General features: G+C 39.4%; 3 protein-coding genes across 3 annotated transcripts; 1 reads left to right on the top strand and 2 right to left on the bottom strand.

The window, feature by feature from the left end:
- Positions 1-858: 858 nt before the first annotated feature.
- On the bottom strand, positions 859-7,903 carry prdm4 (PR domain containing 4). The gene is made up of 12 exons (XM_042511731.1): positions 7,831-7,903; positions 7,442-7,505; positions 7,109-7,224; positions 6,032-6,220; positions 4,633-5,403; positions 4,253-4,402; positions 3,650-3,768; positions 3,477-3,562; positions 3,206-3,333; positions 2,570-3,118; positions 2,245-2,413; positions 859-1,731 (listed from the first exon to the last, which is right to left on the bottom strand). Exons 3-12 carry the CDS (start codon positions 7,221-7,223, stop codon positions 1,380-1,382), a joined length of 2,628 nt encoding a protein of 875 aa, XP_042367665.1. The 5' UTR covers position 7,224; positions 7,442-7,505; positions 7,831-7,903; the 3' UTR covers positions 859-1,379.
- A 628-nt stretch (positions 7,904-8,531) lies between these two features.
- On the top strand, positions 8,532-9,342 carry LOC121961119 (achaete-scute homolog 4). Its single transcript, XM_042510987.1, has 2 exons — positions 8,532-8,665; positions 8,755-9,342. The coding sequence occupies exon 2, from the start codon at positions 8,758-8,760 to the stop codon at positions 9,295-9,297; it is 540 nt and encodes a 179-aa protein (XP_042366921.1). The 5' UTR covers positions 8,532-8,665; positions 8,755-8,757; the 3' UTR covers positions 9,298-9,342.
- A 5,221-nt stretch (positions 9,343-14,563) lies between these two features.
- On the bottom strand, positions 14,564-19,961 carry sapcd1 (suppressor APC domain containing 1). The gene is made up of 4 exons (XM_042511706.1): positions 18,888-19,961; positions 15,218-15,388; positions 14,956-15,111; positions 14,564-14,770 (listed from the first exon to the last, which is right to left on the bottom strand). The coding sequence occupies exons 1-4, from the start codon at positions 18,984-18,986 to the stop codon at positions 14,681-14,683; spliced, it is 516 nt and encodes a 171-aa protein (XP_042367640.1). The 5' UTR covers positions 18,987-19,961; the 3' UTR covers positions 14,564-14,680.
- Between the last annotated feature and the right edge of the window lie 1,231 nt (positions 19,962-21,192).

The raw sequence follows: 21,192 nt of genomic DNA, 5'->3' as shown, positions 1-21,192 counted from the left end.
TATCCTGAATTTATATTTTATTTTGTATAGATATGAACCTCTGGTATGGGCAGTTCTGTGTTTACCACATGGTAATGTATCTTTATTTATTCAATGAAGAATTTAGAGAAATAAATATAAAATAAAATAAAATAAAGAAACAGTGAGATATTTACATGGCCAGGTGGGGGGGGATCTCTCTATTTTACCCGCACGGTTTGAGTGATCACAATGAATGAACAGCAGGAAGGTAAGAAAATGACAAGCAGTTCATGATCATTAAAAAAATTAAAAAAATATTAACTCAGGGCAGGAATGAGCAGACACCCCACAATACAATATTATCATGATTCTTAAGCCACAATATAGTATTATTGCTATGTTAAATGTGTCCCGTTACGCTGAGTATTGCGATAAAATATATTGTGCAATTTCTTTTGCAGCAAGATGTATCTAGTGAACTGAAAAAAGCAATTGTAGGTATGTTACCAAAAATGTAATTTGTATCTGTAATATTAATAATTTGTGTAATAGAAATATTTGATTTTTTGCATCAGTGTAAAAGAACAATATTGCTACAAAAAAATAGTGATACGCTGTTTTGACTTTTCCCCCACCCGTTACTGATACAACAAAATAATGTAGTCAGTGAAGGTGTAATTTATGCTATCATGTATATGATTTTACAAAATTAAAAACAGCTGTAAATGTCATTTATTAAAACATAATACAACAGATAGGATGGAGCTCTAACATTTTAACTTTTGGTCACCACTCACGCAATAAGAAATATCACATTAATGCCCAGATTTCTGTTTTCAAGAGGCTCACATCCATTCACACAGAAATATTAAATTAAAAAAAAGATATACATACAAATACAAAACCTGCTTTTAATAAATAAAAAGTAAAAGCACAGGTCACATAGCAATAACACATTATCAGGACTAAAAGGCAAGAATATGGCATCAGAAGTTTTAATTGACATTATTGTGCGACTACAAATGAGCCATTCATTCCATGTTATTGAGTCAGTCAAAAAAAGAAACAGAATAGGGAATAATTATGAGTGAAAGATAGCTTATATGAATCCCATCAACCAAGATTAGACAGGCCTGAGTTAGACGAAAAGAAGCTTTGTAGAAATACAGTCAGATCTTCATCAGTTGGCTTATAATATGACAAAGATTATTTTAGCAGCACTGGTATGCTCGAGTGAGACTTAACATAACGCATTGGTAAAGTTGTATCATGTAAAATGTGGCAGTTAATAAGTATTGATTATGTATGATGTTGCAAATTAATCTATGACAAAGTAACTGATATTTGGCAAAAACTAGAGGTAAACATCAGTATTACAGTAAATAAATAAACAATACATCTCAAGAGGCACAGTGTCGTCAATGAGGGGGTGACAGGGACTTTTCAGAGTTATATCCTCCGACATCTAAGCCACAGTCTTCATTACTGGCTGAGTCACCCAATCTCTCTCCTCTTCCTCTGTCATCGTCCTCCTCTTCCTCCTCCTCGTCTTCTTCCTCGTCCGCATCCTGCTCCTTACGCGACGCCCTTTCCGTCTTGGGCCCTTTGCATATTTTGAGGTGGCGGGTGAGGTGGTATTTGGTGAGGAAAGCTTTGTGGCATTTCTCACAGACAAAGTCTCTCCGACCCTCGTGAGAGTTCATGTGCTTCTTCAGGTGGTTGGTCTTGAGGAAATGTTTGTTGCACTTTGGACACTGTATCCGCCGCTCACTGTGGTGGGGAAGGGAAAGAGTGGAAAGACAATACGCAGATAATATAACTTTTTTTGCATTGGGTAATCTCAAGATATATATTTTTGCAAAAGAGAGAGAGAACTTAAATGACTCGCTGTGAAACAGACCACAATACTTGAGTATGCCAACCACTGACTATATATGAAAGAAATGGATGTTGTCACTGTGACGCCAACAACTGGTTTGTGAACTAATGTTTTCAAACCAAGTGTGCTGTTATGGCTGTAACTATGTTGGGTTTTTGGCGCCAAAAGTGACTATGTTTGGACCAAACAGTGGAGCTGTGGAGGAGCGAGGGGTGGATCTGACTGTGAAGCAGAAGACACTGCCATTGCAGCAACTTGCCAAATCACCTGGTAGCCACACCCTAAATCACGCCCCGCTTTATCGTCTCTTTGACTACATTTCTGCCGAACCCTTGCTGCCAACTCATAAAATAACCATTCAACTCTACATTTTGATCTAGAGTGCAATTGTAACAGTGACATACTGCGTGTGAGAGAACATGTGTTGTTTCAGGTCGTGTTTCCTGATGAACGCCCGGTCACAGAGGTCACACTTGAGCTTCTCTGCACCGGTGTGGATGAGCATATGTGACGCCACGTGGGATTTCTGGGTAAATGATTTCTCGCACACAGAGCATCTGTAGTTCTTCTGACCTGTTGGTATGGAAAAAAAAGTGCAATAGAAGTGGAAAATGTTTTAAAGCACACACATCATGAAGTACACTTATTTCCGTTCTTGGCAAGCATCAGATTAAAAGATTGACAGCCAAAAATCATAACCCTTTACACTTCAGTTATCGCCATACTCACCTGTGTGAATCTTGAGGTGCATCCTGAGGTTGCTGGGATCGCTGAAGGCCTTACTGCAGTATTCACACTTGTGCGGTTTCATCCCTACGTGCCCCATGAAGTGCACATTGAGCTTAGTGGATGTGATAAACGCCCGCGAACACATGCTGCATTTGAACTTCTTCTCCCGAGCATGACCCTGACCTTTAGCCCTGGAGGTTACGTTATTAGAGTTTCTATTACTGTCGCCCCTGCTGCTGCTGTTATCACTGTTAGTCTGTCCTGCAGCGTGGGCGTGGCAGGGCCATGGGGAGGAGGAGGAGCTCGAGGTCCCGTTGGTCAGCTTCTCTTCCTGGTGAGTGTGTTGCTGTGGTTGTGGCTCTTGCTGCTGCTGTTGCTGTGGTTGCTGCTGTTGCTGAGTGTGGTCCTGCTGCGGAGGACTGTGGCTGTGTGGAGGTGGGTTATGGCTGTGGTTACTGTTATGGCTGCTAAGATGAGACTTGAGCTCAGAGAAGGAGGAGCACTCTTTGCCACATTGGCAGATCTGGCCCTCGGGCACCTGGGGAATACCTGTGGAGACGCAACAGATGATAATATGGTCAATTAACAGAAACATCGGTGCAGCTTTTTAAAAACATTTGGAATCATCTGCCTCACCCATCAGCCTGCAGTAGTCTCTGCTGTAGTAGAAGAGCAGCTCCTGATCCGGGTGGATCTCTGTGGTCGTACAAAAGAACAGTTTACCGTTGGCGGGGTAAGCCACCAGGTTCTGCTCCTCACGGGTCCTAAACACACACATATGCACACATAACAAAAGAAATGTTTAACATATGGGCTCATGGCATATTAGATAATTAAGATCACATGCAGTAACAATTTCAAGAAAACAGCTGAATTGTCTTGATCTTCCTCCAGCTCTGTGTCATACCTCGCTTTGCGTACAAACATCATCCAGTTGCACTCGTTCTCATCTGTCGTCACGATGTAGAATTCCAGCACATTGTTGTGGTACATCTGAAACAGAGAAATGGGTTCATCTGTTTGGAATGATTTTGCAGTGACTGTGACAACCCACAGTCCAACCGCAGCCACCACACTGACCTTCCATATTTGTGGTGTGTCCTTTTCAGGCCAATCGGAGAGATCCACGTTGCTACAGTGCTGGCCCACCATTGGTCCAAAGCAGGTCCTTGGAGGAATGACATCCCTTGCAAAAACCCCTAAAGAGGGTGTAACATTTTGTCAGTAATCCAATTATTATGGTGTACCAAATGTTTTATGTGTGTTTTTTTTCAATCAGTTTTCAAGCAGCATTTTTTTGCACCAAATTTGTGTCACAAATGGCATCAACCCCAAAATTGCCTGTTTTAGGAGACATAACTTAGCATAGGAATGGCTATCATATACTTCCATCATAATGTTCTTTTAAGCCCCTGTGCACCTTAAACTTTTGTTTGGTGTTTTAATAGGTATCTGACCAAAACCCCATTTTTTAAAAAACATATTTATGACTAGAAAAACACAAAGTGCTGAGTTATATCTCAATTCAGGTTTTTCATTTTATAAGGTATATACTGATGACCTGCTGTCTCTTTCAGAAGACCCATCCCTCCCACAAAAGACAAAAATGGGTCTAGGGAGGGGTGGAGAAAAATGTGCCCCCTAAAACAGAAAACCTTTTAACAAGGTGGTTTATTCTCTTACCGAGCGGTTCGTCAGCCACTGAGATGCGCAGGCACAGTGGACGCGGCAGGGAGAGGCGAGCCCGGCTTTGGATCGGGGCGTCGGGGATGAAGGTGACCGGGCCGTGCTCTGGGCAGTCTGAGGTATATGAGCGCTCACACAGTGTGCACCCTGAGACACAATAATAGCAAAAACACTGGTATTTGCTTAATGTACACTGTGCTCTTTTGATTTAAATTCTATGACTGCTAGTTACAATGACTTTAAAGTAAATAATAGATTTTGGTGGAAAAGAAAAATAGTATTTTTAGCAGTATATGATTTCAAATACTTTGGTCAGATCCAAAAACATGAACCCCAAATCCATTTTAATGTCTGAAGAAACTATTAGAAACACTCACAGATGGTGTAGGCAGTGACCATGTTCTCCTTGTTGGAGGTAGAATCCTCCAGCTGCAGGGTTGAATTAACCAGCACCAGGTTGTTTTCTGGTCCCAAAGACACCTCTGCAGTGATGGGGGACACATTCACTGCCTCCAGTCCCATCCCAGAGTGTCCATGAAGCGACACCGGCTCCAGCGGGCCCTGGCTGGCCATGGAGCCAGTGAGCACCACACTCACAACACCTGAATTCAGCTCCCCATTTGTGTGAAGCTGCTCCCCGAGTCCTCCTGCTCCTCCTCCCCCAGCGTTCCCCACTCGGCCCCCCATGTGATCCGGCTCCATCACCACCGGTAGTTCAAGCACAGGGGGTCCGTGCAGGGGCATCACCCCACCAGAAGAGTCCACCCCTGTCAGTCCTTCATGCGGCTGAGGCTGCCTTCCTCCTCCCAGCTGCTGCTGGGTGTCAGACACCGCCACCACCCCAACCCCATCCATGGTGGCCAGCTCCTCTCCCATCCGGTCCGGGGACATGGGGCTGCTGACACGTGACTCCATTGCCAGTCCTGTAGAGTCCAGCTCATGAGCGCCAGTCTGGTGGAGATCCCCCTGGCCGCTGACTTGTCTGGAGTCCATGGGCACCAGGCCCTGCTCCAGTGGGCCACCAGGGCCACTGTAGGGGTCCAGACCTGAGGGATTGTTGCTGGTCACAGAGAGCGTCCCGTCCATGTTGAGGCTGCTGGGATGAATGTACTGAGGTGGTGGACGGTCTGCCAGATAAGACAGGATACCTACAGAGGAGGGAAAGTGGAACTTGAAAGAGGCATGCAGGATTCACAATTTTCATAATGTTCAGCTAAACTAGAATTACTGCCTTGCAGTTGTACACCTCTGCAAACCATCAAGTTGCACTGACAGTTTACATCCATGTCTATGAAAACATGCATTCCACTGTGATCATGTTATGTGAGGTCACAGTGACCTTCACCTTTGACCACCAAATTCATATCAGTTAATATTTGAGTGCAAGTGGATATTTGTACCAAATTAATGGAAACTCCCTCCAGACCTTCTTCAGATGATGTGTTCACAAGAATGAGACAGATGTGAGTTCACATTGACCTTTACTTTTAACCACCAAATCTGACTCGTTCAGATACTGAACGTAACTGAAGTTACTGACGTAACCACATGAGGACGTCCAGGTGTATGGACAGACAACCAGAAAACATGTGTCAGGCCACGGCTATTGAAGCCACAGAGGCATAAAGAGCAAGAAATGGAAGACTGGCCTTCAAATAAGGACATCTCCAATTAAAGTCAAATTGAAAAAGCATCCACATGACAAGAATCTGACTGACTGCTTTGAGAATTTCAGCACAGATGAGTTATAAATCTCACACACTGACAGTAGCCCACCTGGCAATATGTGTCGGAAGTAGCTGCTCTCCAGGTGGGGGTATGGAGGCGGTGGCAGGGAGTAGTTCCTCTCCGGCAGGCCGCACATCACTCCTCTGTCACTCAGCGGACCCATGGGGAGCATCAGCGAGAGGGCAGATGGTAGGGAGCCCAGAGAAGGACCCAGGCTGGGGATGGCCACCGGCATGCCTGAACCATAAATGAGAGTTGGGAGTTGTGTTGGAAACTGTTCCCTATCACAGAAATAGCGCTCTTTATAGTGTGTTCACCATTTTTTAAGTGTTACAACTCTCAGAGGCTAATTTCATCCACTTCATAGTCCACTAAAAATACCCACAATGTACAGCAAATGTAAGTGTACATATGATGTACCCTATTTTTTACTCCCGTAGACCACAGTGCAATTTAGTCATGTATTTCTGGAGGAAAAAATTACAGCATAGTGTCTAAAATTGCATTTGGTTATTACCTATATGGTTCACTATTCAATACACACTACACAGAGAAGAATTAATGATTTCAAACACAGCTAGACTCTTGTTAACTAAGGCATGGTCTTATTGCAGTTGGTCTTCTGTATTAGGGGGCGACCAATATTGTTTTTTAGGGCCAATCAGATACCAATTATTTGTAGTTAATGAGACCAATATTTGGAACCAATACACATTTGCAATAAAAACAAATGAAAAACAAAAAATGTCAATATTTAAAATTTGGACTATAACAAACTCCAACACAAAACTTTATTTAAATGCCTTTAGCAAATGTTTAATCAAAACAGAAACTTTCAACATCATATACAGTAAGTACTTTTTAATAAAGTCAAGTGAAAATGTAAATAAAAATGAATAAATAAAAACAGCTCCCCGCGGTCTTACAAAGTAAAAGTCCCTCCCCTGCTGACACTTTGTATGCACTTTTTAATTAATGAAATGTATCTGCGATCGTTAAAATAAAACACTGATACAGATAATTGGCAAAATGCCAAATATAGGCCCCAATAATCTGCCAGGCTGATAATCTGATGACCTCTATTGTGTATCACATGCAGTGTAAGATGTAGTGTGTTTCCTGTACCTGGGGTGGGAATGGGGTTGTGTGTGGGGGAGGTGGGCAGACCCAGGTGGCTGGCACTCACAGAGGGCACACTGAGCTGGTCCATGCCCACAGGACTCAGGTTCATGTCGTTCATCCTGCAGAAACACCATCAGACTTAAACCCAGAATCAGCAAAGAGCCAACCAGCTAAATAATACCCACACAGTGAGCTGTTAGTTTGGGTGCTTGGAAGCTGTATAGACACAGACAGCAGTTCTAAGACGTGAATTCAGGCTCTGTCATGTGACTGGGGCACAACCTTTTATAGACACACAGGCGAAACACGTATGGAGAGTGAGCTCCGTTAGCTTACCTGAATTCAACAACTGTCCATCAGTAACCGTGTCCTGCTCAATGCTGCTGTTAAACTTCTCTCCCTGTGAAAATAGACATCCGGTATGAAAAAAACTTTACTTGTCAGTCACAATTCTTTAAAAAGTCCGATTTATCCGGCTAGAACAAGAGTTACCGTGTCATTCAAAACCATTTGTTTGCAACTAGTTAGCGAAACATCAACCAGTGTTGTAACACTGCTAACGTTAGCCTGGCTAACTTACATCTACAAACGTCGTCAAAACAGAGAAATATCCTATGTTTCAGCTTGCTAACAGTACAGATATATCTGTCATGGCCGAATGTGTTGCTTCGTTATTGAAATAAAGGTGGTATGTAAAGAAAGAGGCGATGAAAACAACAACATACCAGCACAATACCTCCCTGAGCGGGGCCATGACAGCATACTGCCTCTGGTGCGCATGCGCTGTCAGAGTGGAGGAGTTTTTAGCTGATCTCAGGTCGGTTTTTATCAATTTTGTGTTATATGTGCTGTTTTGCTATGGGTTTTTTATGGTTTAAAAACCTACTAAACCTACTAAAAAAAAAAAAGAAAAAAATTAAAGAAAGATATTATATGTGAAAAATCTATTTATTAAAATCACTGAATTATTCTCAAGTAAATAAAAATGCAGCAATTGTGTTTCAGCAAATAGTTTTCACCATGTATCTTTTCGGAAATATTCAGGTCAATTAAATACCAAATCGTATGATGTGAATTGTAAAACAATGCAACACACACACACACATCGCAGAACGGATTATGTCATTATTAATATATGCGTTTTATAAAGGTTTATAGTAAATACAGTAGTTATTATAAGCCCTTAAGGAATATATATAGAGAGAGATAGATAGATAGATAGATAGATAGATATAGATATAGATATATAGATATCATATATCTCCATACTTATCTTGTTATTCATGATAAGAGTTGCTTCACCATGTCAGCGGAAGTAAGAAAAAGTTATGTAAACATTTTTTATCTTGATGAGAGAGGCTGCATCTCCGCCCCCGGATCACACCCACCATGCCTTCAGCCTCAAAACCCCAACAAACAAGTTGTCACACAGACTGACAAAGTCCCAATCGAGAACTGTCCACTTACAAAATATCACAATCTAGATTTTAGATCCCATCAGTAAAGATATTTTAAAGGAAACTTGCCGAAAACAAGATGACTGTGAGGAGACTCTGACAGGTAAGTTGCATCGAATACAGGTCACATGGAGTTAATTGCATGTGTAGTTTACAGCTGTTAAATTTCATATTGTCTCTTTTCATTCTTAGAAAATGTCATATAGTAGCAAGGAATTAATGGAGCATATTCCATATGTTCCTCCACTGGCTCTCCACGGCCTTTCCATGGAAAACAGCGGCGCGCACTACAAGGATGCGCTCAGACTCGGACTGCCCTTCCACCTGGACGCTGCTTACCTGGACCCTGTGCACGGCCAGAGGTTACCTTTCAGACAACTATCCTATTTCCCCTTTCACATCCCGCTCGGTGTGTGTGATTACTCCTTCGAGCCTGCGTTCATCCGGAAAAGGAACGAGAGGGAGCGGCACCGAGTGCGCTGCGTAAACGAAGGTTACGCGCGGCTCAGGGAGCATCTGCCGCAGGAGTTTGAGGACAAACGGCTCAGTAAGGTGGAGACACTGCGAGCGGCTATTGACTATATCAAACACCTGCAGAGCATGTTGGATTTAAACGTGTCCGGGATGGACAGGTCGCTTGGAGACGCGCGTAACCGTGCGGCGCCGCCGCAGAGGAGAGACAGTGATGGAGAATCCAAAACTGGCCTCAGCGACAGCGGGGAAATAGTTTACTAACTCTCACCCTCGAGTTATGCCCTGCTGTAAATACATGAAATTGTAAAGAAAGTAAAACATGCATAACTGACAAAGTCTGACTGTCTGATTTTTCAGTCTGTGCATTGAGCATGAACATCGATAGTTCACACATTGCGAGCAATAAGACAAACACCCACCAGGAAATTGAATCATTTTTAGATGGACAATCTGACATATCTGTCCATCCAGATTTTTGATAATATTGCAAATGTTTTCTCTTTTTACCCTGGTTATATAGGCTGCATCACAATTGCTGTAAATAAGATAACATAATCCTTTATTTGTCCCACAGTGGGCACATTTGCCGTTTTACAGCAGCTATGAGGTACAGGGTATGCAGCAAAAGAACAATACAATAGTGAAAAATAATTACACATATAAAAATACAGAATAATAAAAAACAAGGTGCCACATATAATAAGAAAACAACAAAAATAGTAACATTAAGTTACAACATGCCAACAACTCAACAGTCTAGAAATATATATATATATATATATATGTACACCAGTTGCATCTAGCATCTATGATTTGCCTTTACCCACTTAATCATTATATACACATTACAATTATTTATGAAAAATCTCATTGTGTAAGTATTTTGTAAACACGCCAAAAGTCACCAAAGAAAAAAATATTGTTGCAATATCAAGAGGTCAAATATTATATTTGATTTTTTTTCTATACCATCCAACCCTAGATTTCGGCTTATATTGTTATGTTGCATCTAATACTTTTGTAAATACGGTTATGTGCCTCATGGCATTATCAGTCAAAAACTAGTAGCCTAGTTTTTTTAAACATGTGTGACACTGAAAACACTAAATTACTATAAAATAACAAAATAAGCAATAAAAGTCTTTCACGTTATAAACTGAACGAGGCAGAAAAATAATGATTATGACTATTTTGAGAGCCATCTAACAAGTTGAGGACTTCATCCGAGGTATTAGAGTAGAGTCATTTAGAGCAGGTGCATTCATCACTTTGGATGTTTCTAAACAAAAAGGTTTTATTTTTAGCTTTATAAAATTATTGTGAACTTAATAAGAACCATTTTTAACTGAATGAATACTTTCCAGAGCTGCTCAGGTTGGGTCATAAGGTATAAGGTCATGCAGGTATAAGGCAGATGTCAGTTTGTATGATGCAAATTACAAGAGAACATTATCATAGTAGAAGCACATGTGTACCTAATAACATTTACTAGTAGTTTAATATACCTCACTATAATGCAGCCATGAATCATGCCATTAATCACAGCTATGATTTTCCTGCTGTGCCAAATCAAAATGTCTTTGATGAAGGAGGATTATTCAGTTTGACACTGATATTCATGTTTCGGCCAACTTAAGGAAATATCGTATTACAGTAATACGGCTAAACTGTTGCCTAAAACACAGTAAAGACACCTCAAACCACAAGTGTTTATTTGGAAAAGTTACCAGAGTGCTTTTCAAAGACCACCTACTTACTGCACCATATATCTCAGGAAGTTTTTCTCCCCTAATAACCTAAAGAATGCATTTATCAGGGAGCCCTCAGCCCTGCGAGAGGAACCTCCCACACCTCCTCCTCTCCACCCTACATGTGTGTTTACACTTCCTGCCTCCGCTGACCTGCACGGAAACAGCTCACAATTTCTGATTTTCAGAAATACCAAAACCACAAATCAGTTAAAAAAACAAAAAGTAAACATGATATTGTATACAAGTAAAAGGGGTTTTGGAGAGACCAGCAGAGTGCAGCTCAAGTGAACCGTGCTGCGATGGAAGAATGGCATTGACAGCCACAAAGGCGTGACTTACCCATAACAAAAGGTGTATGGCTGTGCAGTTTGTGAATTAGACCCAATAATTAGTCAAGTGCTGGTACCCTGGGCTTGATGGTTCAGTGGCACTCTGAAGATAGAGAACATGGAGCTACTTAAATGAAAGCCGCCGCTATAATGGATGTTTTCTCTCCTGATGCACACAGGCTGATTCTAATCAGATTCCTGCACAGATTCCCTGCAGGCATTGCTCTAGTTTACAGGAAAGCTTGTTGCTGATGCACTGATGTGATTAAATACAGAAGAAAAGTTTATTAATTTTGGGGATCATCTGGATCATTTTGGTTTGTTTCTTCCTACATCTGTGATACTCAATTTACAGCCTCAGGCCGAATCTCAAAATGTGGCCCGCCACAATAAGATGCAGGGTGACAGTGGAATAATTACTCACATTTTTCATCTACTGTACATAAATGTATACCACAGTGTATAAATACTTTGTTAGAAATATTAAAGTCCTCCACTTTAAAACTTAGAAAATAAAAGTACATAAATTCTACAATCAAAATATCCTAAAAGTACCAAAAATAAAAGTATTAATGTATATATTAATATATTATAGAACTGATTTATAATTGATACATTAATGTGTAATCATCATTAATGTTGCAGCTGGTAAGGATAGGACTAATTTGAACGACTTAAACTGTAGCATAGTAAATTCATTGAAATACATTATCATTTATGAGTTAATTTTTTTCAATATTAAATATTTAAATCTGCAAATTAACTAGTAACTAATGTAAGACAAATGTAGAAGAGGAAAAGGAATAATTGGCCACTAAAATGGGAAGCAAAAGCACAAAGTAGCATGAAATTACAAGTACAAGTATCTTGAATTGCACTTAAATACAGTACAGTACTTGCACTTAAACACAGTACATAGCTACATTCCACCACTGGCAGGCTAACTATTTTCTTCACTTCACTTTCCTTTCCTTTTTTTTTTATTTTTACTTTTATTGTAAATAAGCTACCAGAGTGCATTAAAAAGCATCAAAATAGTGTTTTTTCATAAAGCCAAGGGAGCATCACCCAGGGCCCCCAACAGAAGTCTGGGCTAAGCCGTGAATGTCTGAAACGAATAAAAACACCTTTTTTATGAACCTGACTATTAAATTTATCTGTTAAATATTAGAGCCTACAGTCTTCTATCAAATCTGTTTACCTCCTAAACAAGCACAGAAGCTCAATGTAACAACATGTCCTCCACACAGACAGGCAGAGACACAGGGCCACTCTGGGCCCCGGAGCGAACACACATTCACCTTGTGGGGATGAGCCTACAAACAAGTATTCTGCTTAGGCATATGAAGCATAAAAATGACAAGTAAAAAGGGAAGAAATAGAACTAAGTGAGAAATAAGGAAGAAAAGCTAAAATTACATGACCAGAGAACGGCTGTGTAGTTGTCACAGATATTTTTTTCACGTGCAGAAGATTAGAGTTCTTTATTAAGCCGCTAATGTTGTCTTGTGTGTAAGGCTGCAGATTGGTGCAGGGGAGAAAATACCTGCAAACATGTGTGATGACTTGGATAGATAATGTTTATCAGTTGAGGTAAGATCAGTGCGGGACCACCGGGAGAGGCTGCTGCGACTTGTTGAGACACAGAGCCCACATTCAGAGGCGGAAACAGAACAGGACACGATGCAGGGCTGTCTCCTGTATGCTGCAGAGAAAATATTGTTGCACATTATTTCAAAAACATATTAGTCTCTTGGTTGCCTTAGAAACTAAATATCACTGTAAAACCACATTTACTGTATCAGTGCTGAAAAATGAATTAGATTCGATTATTTTTTCTTGCAGCAAACAGTGCCAATTTTGCAAGAGAGCATTGCCAAAAACTACAATTCAATAGTAACTGTTGCATGTTGATTAAAATGATCCATAATGCTGTTTACATTGAATATGTGGTAAAAAAATGTCAAACATTAAAGGACTCATGATGCAGAATGGTCTCAGTTAATGCTATATATTACATTAACGGATCATGCAAATAGTACTTTGATGTTGTAGTTGGTAAACCCAGACTGGTTTATACTGGACCAAACAGGGTGGAACATTTTGAGCTAAATTAGCCTTGATCGCTAATATTTTACACATAAACAGAACATTTCTAACACTACCAAGTATATTTTAACCATATTGTTTTGGAAGGAATAACTTTATAATTGAGCCTAAAAGAGTGACAGATTAGCATTAAGAAAGATGAGGGAAAAACATGAGTGAAAACTTACCTTACTTTGCTTGTTTGAGTTCCCTCCAAACACCACGAGGCTATGGCTCTTCATGAAAATGGTCTCAGTTGAATTGTATTATTTTTAGGGGGAGGGGGGGGATTACACACACAGTAGTATGATGATAAAATTGGAAAAAAATAAATACATAATTATATATATAAAATAACATTTTACTAAATAGCTAAACAACTATAGATAAACAGAGAGAGTTTATCATAACCTATAAAATGATTTCAGGATATTTTGAGTATTTTTGTATTTTTATCGTTTATAGTTCACATGAATGATTACTTTGCACTGGGCAAAAGGTAAAATGGAGCACATGTACCAATACAAGGTCAGTAAAATTTAAAAAAAAATTACAATGTGCATTACTTTTTGTTTATTTGTTTAAATAATCCATGGGAACAGAAATTATGCTACATATTAAGAATGACCCCCCCCCCCCCCTATATTGTACAGTAGGGTTGCAGCTAATGATTATTTTCATTATTAACTAATCAGACTAACTAACTAATTATTTCCCTCATTAGTAAGTATTATTAATTGATAAATCGATCAGTTCTTTAATCTATGAAATGTTGAAAAATACTCATCACAATTTATGAGCACCCAAAGCGACAAGCTTCTTTTTGTCCAACCAACAGTCCAAAAATCCAAAGATTTACTATCATATAATGACAAAGAACAATTGCAAATTCACGCATTTAAAAAGATGTAACTACCAAATGTTTGACTTGTTGTTTTTTTTTGAAAAATTACTGAAATGATTCATCGATTATCAAAATAGTTGGTAATTATATGACTAATTGATTAATCAACTGATCATTGCAGCTCTATTGAACTGTACTGTTATTTGGTCCACCCCCCTGAACATCTTATAAATGAGTATAAAAGTACTTAAAAGCACAGTCACAGCCTTATGCAAATAGAATGACTCCCAAATGTTTTTACAATTGTAACATCAAGAGAAAAAAAAATCATTAGAAGATTAACTTTAAATTCCTGTTCTGTGAGGAGCTTAAGGGATTTTTTTAAAGACAGTAGGGCTTGGCTGTGATGAAATCAGTAACTGACTCATTACAGCAAGATTAACATGTCGGTCAAGTTATTCAACGCTTCAGCCCAACTGGTTTGTATTGAAAAGAGCACATGGAAGCAAATTATGCATCCTTTAATGTAATTTATTGATTTAAATACATATTTACAAGCGGTTAAAAGTAAGCAACTGTGTCAGACGGAGTCAAATGTAAATTTGCAGGATAGCTCGTGTGTTTGTATGCAGTCAGTGGGCCTGCAGTTGATCAAGCTGTTCGAGGAGAGCGTCTTTTTCCCATTCTAATTTGGAGATCTGACGGTTCTTGTCACTCACCTCCTATCAAAGGGGAACAATATGACCATAATATGCCAATTAAAGGGGAGCAACACTCATTCGAATATAATAATGTGAAAAGAAACATATACAAAATAGGACATAAAAAAGTGTGTTTGACGCCTTTTAACACTAACAGCAAACACAATTTACCTCCCACTTCTTCAATCCTTTTCTTCTGTCCTTACCTGAGTCAGCACCGTGTTGTGCCACCGGAGGTCGCTGTCTGCCACTGCGTCAGGCAGAGACGGGTTGCTGCAGCTGGTGACATAAGGTTCACTCATCACAGATCCCAGAGAGCCATTCACCCGCTGGATACGAGATCTGAGGAGGCAAGACTGAGCCTGCACAGATACATACAAGTGGAGGTTTAAAGACACCATAAATGTCAGTATATTAAATTATGATCATTAAATTTAATGAGGCCGTGAACCCAGCCCTGCTGCCTACCTCTGCTGCACCTTCCTGACAGGAGCTGAGCTTACTCTTGGTTTCGATGTTTTCCTGCCTGGCTCTGTTCTCCTCCAGCCGCTGGAGGTACCAGAGACGGGCCTTCTCCAGGATCTCCAGACCGGAGCACAGAGCGTCCTTCTCCTGTTCCAGATCCTTCAGACGCTTAACCTAAAGTGAGGAACACACAGCTTGAGTAGTTTTATGTGATTTTATGTTGTAACCCAAACAAAAGTTCTCCTTTATGTTACCATCCAGTAAAAAAATTGTGACAACAAAGTTAATCAATGTTGGATCATCCTGGTAAAATGCTGACCATATCATCACACCATAGAGTCAAATTCATTACATATTTCACTGTCTACTTATCCAAAAAAAGCATTAAAATTGCCACAACATGCTACTTAATGTGACAGTTCACCCCAAAATCCAAATATTAAACATCTCCTGTAGTGCTATTTATAAATCTAGATTGTTTGCTAAATTTTGGAGATCAGCCTTCTCTCTAGTATAATGGAACTAGATGGCACTCGGCTTGTGGTGCTCAAAGCGCCAAAAAATACATTTGGCAAACTCCACAGAAACCAGTCTTTCCAGAGATCAGGACCTGGTTACTCAAGATAATCGACAACACCTTGTTGTGGGCAGTTTCATGTAGGAACTATTTGCTTTCTACCAAACTGTACCCAACAACCAGATGGAAGACCCAACCTCTCAAATTCTTGGTCTGTGGCCTTACACATGCTCGAGGTATGCCTCGAGCATCAGTTTTGCACGCTTTCTGATGGCATGCCAATTTATGCTCGTTACATGCATTACGTCTTTTCAAAATAAAATTCAATTTTCACAGGAAATGTACAGTATCCTTGTATTACTTCACATGGATAAACCTTCAGCTGGAATGTAGATAAACGTAGTGGCCGTCTGTCAAGCTTTTCCTAATGTTGAATGATTTGAAATTGTATGGAAACTATACGTACTGCTGTATTTTTTTGCCAGGGTTGGAGGTAATATACACACATTTGTTTTTAAATTGTTAATGTATATGTTACTGTGTTAAATTAAAGACAACAGAAAAAAAGTTTTCACTCATTAAATTCACACAGCCTCTTTTAAAAATAAACTTGTGCAGTGTATGTTAAAAAAAGGGTATTTTCATCAAATTAAAGACTATATAAGCATGCACTCAGGTTTGGAAAAAAACATCAAGGTTTGGCTTTAAATATGTTTGTTACGAATGCAGTGTGTTAAGATGCACTCTTTTTTTGTGTGGTAATACAGTTGCAGGGTGTAGTTTAGTAGAGAGTAAAAAGTTTCTACACGAAACACAACAAAGTCTGTGGATTGTCTTGAGGATTTGGGATGCCATTGCTGTTGAGTTTTTCAAATTATTTTTTTTGATGCTTTGAGTGCCATTTAGTTCCATTATATTGAGGATACAGAGTTTTGATATCTTCAAAACTCACACCAAAACATTCTAAACTAATAAACAGTGCTACAGGCAAGAGGAAAAATTTGTAATCTTGATTTTGGGGTGAACTGTCTCCTTAAAAAATCCTAAATGTTGAGTTGGATAATAGGGCCAGTTTTGTTATGTGCGTATTTTGATGGCACCATGGGGCGGACTAACAAGCCTGACCACCAAAAACCGAGCTCGCAGCCTGATGTAAAGCGGCGTGATCGGCACAGCGCTGCCTGTTGTCTTCCAGAGGCCCCAAGGCTTTGTTTATATCAGCAGAGCCAATCTACAGAGCAGCAGGAGGCCTTTAGTCCTATTGTCCGCACTCTGTTGGATAACATGCACTTTAAATGGGCTCACACAGAGCTAACAAGCGCCGAGTCATAATATATGTTGGGGGGGTGATCCAACTTTGGTATTATGATGTCAGGGTGTCACAGTCACTTTGTCAGTTTAAAGGCAATCAATTAAGGAAATCAGAAACTAATGACACTTCTGTATCACCAGTGAAAAATTATTTTTAGCTTTGACAAAAAACTTAGCTGAGCCTATCATATTACTGTCGGTTACGGTTTGACAGCTCCTCTTATTATAATAGATTTATTGTTAGTGGAAAACTGGTTATATCAAGTCTTTAACAGGAAGTTGTGAGCTGCAGACTTGACATGTGGGAATGTGTCACTGGGATGATATGCAGAATTTCCCTACAAGAATTGTATTCCTAGCACTGAGCAAATGGCTTTGAAGCAGCATTTCTAACTTTATTTTGGGAAATAAAATTTACACTAAATATAATTTAACAATATGACTGTATAAAAAGAATTAAAAATGCAAATGATGACTCAAAGTTCAAGACTTTATTTTTTGGTTGTGACTTTTTTGTTGTTGTCTTTTGTTGTTGAGCAGAACGGTGTATTGTAGGTACTTTTTTTTAGGTAATTTTTTTTTAGCTTTACATGACGAGACTGAAGTTGAAATTTTGAGAATATGCCAACACAAAAAAGGGGGAAAACTCCACTTCTGATTTATATTTTTCTTATGACTGGCACTAATACTGAAAGTTTAATTGTATTCTTGACATTTCGACTTTATTCTTGATATCTCTCTCCTCTGCTATGCCTTAAACTTGGCCCTGATTGTCGTCCGTACAAATACACTTGATCTTGCCCGTACTTTAAGTGCGATGCCTTACATGTGCATACATGTAAACACAGTGTATAGATATTGAACAGTTGGACAAGAATTCAAGATTTGCTTTAAATGCTGGCATTTAACAAAATGCCATTATACCTTAAATTAAGAATCGGTCTAAATACACTCAGTGGCCCCTTTCTTAGGTACACCTCAATCAAATCCAAAGTCTATTTTTATGTGTATTTCTTGTTTTTTATTGCATTTATTGTCTCTGTTGTATTTTTGTACATTGTCTGTTTTTGAATAGCATGTAATAATATCATTATTATTATTATTCATGATGCCTATTATGTTCCATTTTTTTCTGACACTATTACAGAATTGTGCACTTAACTTTTATTTTAATTATTGAGGTCATAGTTAGTGGTGATGGTTTTGTACTGGACTGCATTATATTCACAGGTGTTTGACAGATCTAATAATCTGTCCCCCTCGTGTATGTAAATAGGAAGGACAAAAAACATTAAAAATACTTCTCAACATAATGAAGTCCAGTACAACACCCTTAACTATGATCCCAAAAGTGAAGTAATTTAAACATTTTTAAACATTTAAACATTTTTTGAGAAACCTTCAATTGTACATCCTCCTCAACAACATGACTAAAAATAGGCGTCTAAATCATTCGCTCTACATTCCAGAAGTCTAGAAAAGGTCATGTAAACGTACCTCGGCCAAATGTACCGAAGTGGTGACACTGACATAGACTTGAGAAGCAGTAACTGTTATTTTTGAGTAATAAATAACATCTTTTGAACAAAAAATGGACAGCTTGTTTTAAAACTTGCATGACAACAGGCCTATTCAGTAAAACTACAGTAATTTATCTATAATTCAGAAAATATTGTGCTGAAAACTGGTGGCGGTGGGGGGGGCTAGCTGATAAGAATCACACTTACTTCCACACACAGAAAAGACACAGATGATGTAACTGATTAGAAGCACTTCCTTTTCCAAAACACACACATCAGCCCCCCCCCCCACACACACACACACACACACCAACCCCCTCCTCACCCATAGGTAGAAGCGAAGTGCGTCCAGGCTGTAGAGGCTGGTCCTGAGCGGGATGATCACCACAGTGTAGGAGCCAGAGCCGGGGGGACGACAGGCCATGGAGAGGAGATCAGTCACTGACGGCTACTACTACTGCCCCATGCAGCTGGCTGCATAACAAACAACAAACCACAGACCTCCCCACCGGCTGACTCAGAATAATGCCACAGAGAGAGAATGAGTGTGTGTGTGTGTGTGTGAGAGAGAGAGAGAGAAGGCAGGGGTGGAAAAAAAAACAGTACGATACACAGGCACAGACAGCATGGTGCCCCTGGGGCGAGGGAATGAAAAATTCCACATGTCACTGCCATGACTGGTTAATCGACATACGGTGACACAGAGCGAGAGAGATGGGGTGGACAGAAGGTAAAACTGGCAGCACAGGATCAAATAAAAGACAAAAGACAACAGCGAGAGGCAGGAAATATGAAAGTGCAGCTGTGGACGGGAGAGGTGTGATCAGATATTTTCCAGCTTGTGTGTTAAAAACTATGACTAAAAAAAAATCTCTGTTTATCATAAAGATAAGAGATAAAAGCACAAACTCTAAAAGTGTTTCTCTGCTCAAGGGTTTGGCAGAATTTTCAAGGAATCATGTCATCCAGCAGCTGAAGTGGAAACATGACATTCCTCCGCTGGATGAAAAGAGGGTGCGCGTGATTATTTTCTGTTTGGTTTCAGGTGCGCACCCTGTCCCGACATGTTCCCTGGAATGTGACATAACCTGGGGACGAGATGCGTGCATGCCAGTGGACATTATATAGCAACAGTGTATAGCAGTTAAGACAAACAAACAGAGCAGGCAAGTGCTGTGTTTTGCTTTCCGGATAGAGGGGTGGAGCGCTCATTGGATTTCAGCCGCACTGCATTGACGTTAACGTCGTAACTATCGGCGCTCGGCTGTCCAGTTGGTCAGTGCCAGCACAGAAAATCACTGGCGCATGTTGTTTTTATTTTTAACTGCCTAAGGCCAAACTGACTGTTAGAGCAAGTGGATGGATTCGAAACCCTCAGTCACACAGCTGGAAAATTTTAGTGTACTGATTTACATGTTCAAATGTTGTACATTATTTCTTGGGCACAATAACTACAATAGTAGTTAAAGGGTAACTTAAGTGTTCTTCATACTTGAACAATTTTTCACATGAATTTGTGTTTAAATTACTTATGGGAACAACATTTTTGAAATTGAGCCCGCAAACTGCAATGTAACTACTTGGGGCAATGATGCACCCTCAATTCATGTCCACTAAAAGTGCTTATTTTGGCCACTGACAGGCTCAGATTGTTATTCTGAGTGTCTGACAACATTACAGAAAGGATCCATGCAGAGATAGACGTCTTTGAAAAAGACTAGGGTCCTTTTTGTTGACCAGATACAGCCTTGAAACTGTAATCGCCATTTCCACCAGACACTATTTAAATGAAAAATATTTTTAGCATGTATAGAGCCAAACATATTGTCACATCTAACATGGTGAATTAAGGGTTTTATTTCAACCAAACCAGAGTTGGTGATTGTTGGAAGAGTGGAAAGAATAACCAAGATGGCTTTTCTAAGTTTTATTTTGTATCTGTCTACTTTGAATAAAGTGCGTTTTATGATGATGAAATTACTGTTTATTTAAATAGAGTCTGGTGGGATTGGCGATTGCAATTTTGTGACTGTTTTCAAACAAAAAGGATCTTCATCTTTTATAAAAATGTTTTTTCTCTGTAATTTCCATAATGTTGTCACACAAATAGAATACTAATCTGAGTGTCGCTCCCATCTGTCTTCGACACAAAAGATGGGAAAATAGGACTCAGGGCGAAAAAAATAAAGAAGTTATCGGTGGCAAATATGGTCACAGTTGCACACTGGTCCATTTGTGGAAAAAGTAGTCACATCCTTTATTTGACTAAAAGTGGCAATAAAAAATACAAGTTAAAGTCCCTAATTCAAAAAGCTACCACAGAGTATAGAATATACATGTAACAAAGAAGTATTATCTGCAAAAAGTACATAAAATATTCAAAGTAAAAGCACCCATAATGCAGGAAAAGATTATGATTTATTATTCTAGATTCAAGATTTCTTATTTTATAGACACAACTGTCCACTCAGTTTAAACACTAACAACTTTGTAGATTTGCCTGAAGTTTTATAATATCAGTCTTCGATGTTTTCTTGCTTCTTTCTGTATTTCTTCTGTATCTCTCTGAGTATATAGCAATTTCATTTTGCAACTTTTTGATTCTGGACTTCTTAATATGATCTAATGCA

This window comes from Plectropomus leopardus, chromosome 22 (genome assembly GCF_008729295.1).
Source record: "Plectropomus leopardus isolate mb chromosome 22, YSFRI_Pleo_2.0, whole genome shotgun sequence".
NCBI classification, from domain to species: Eukaryota; Metazoa; Chordata; class Actinopteri; order Perciformes; family Serranidae; genus Plectropomus; species Plectropomus leopardus.
Note: the sequence above shows the minus strand (reverse complement) of the source record. Positions and strands in the feature narration are given on the sequence as shown.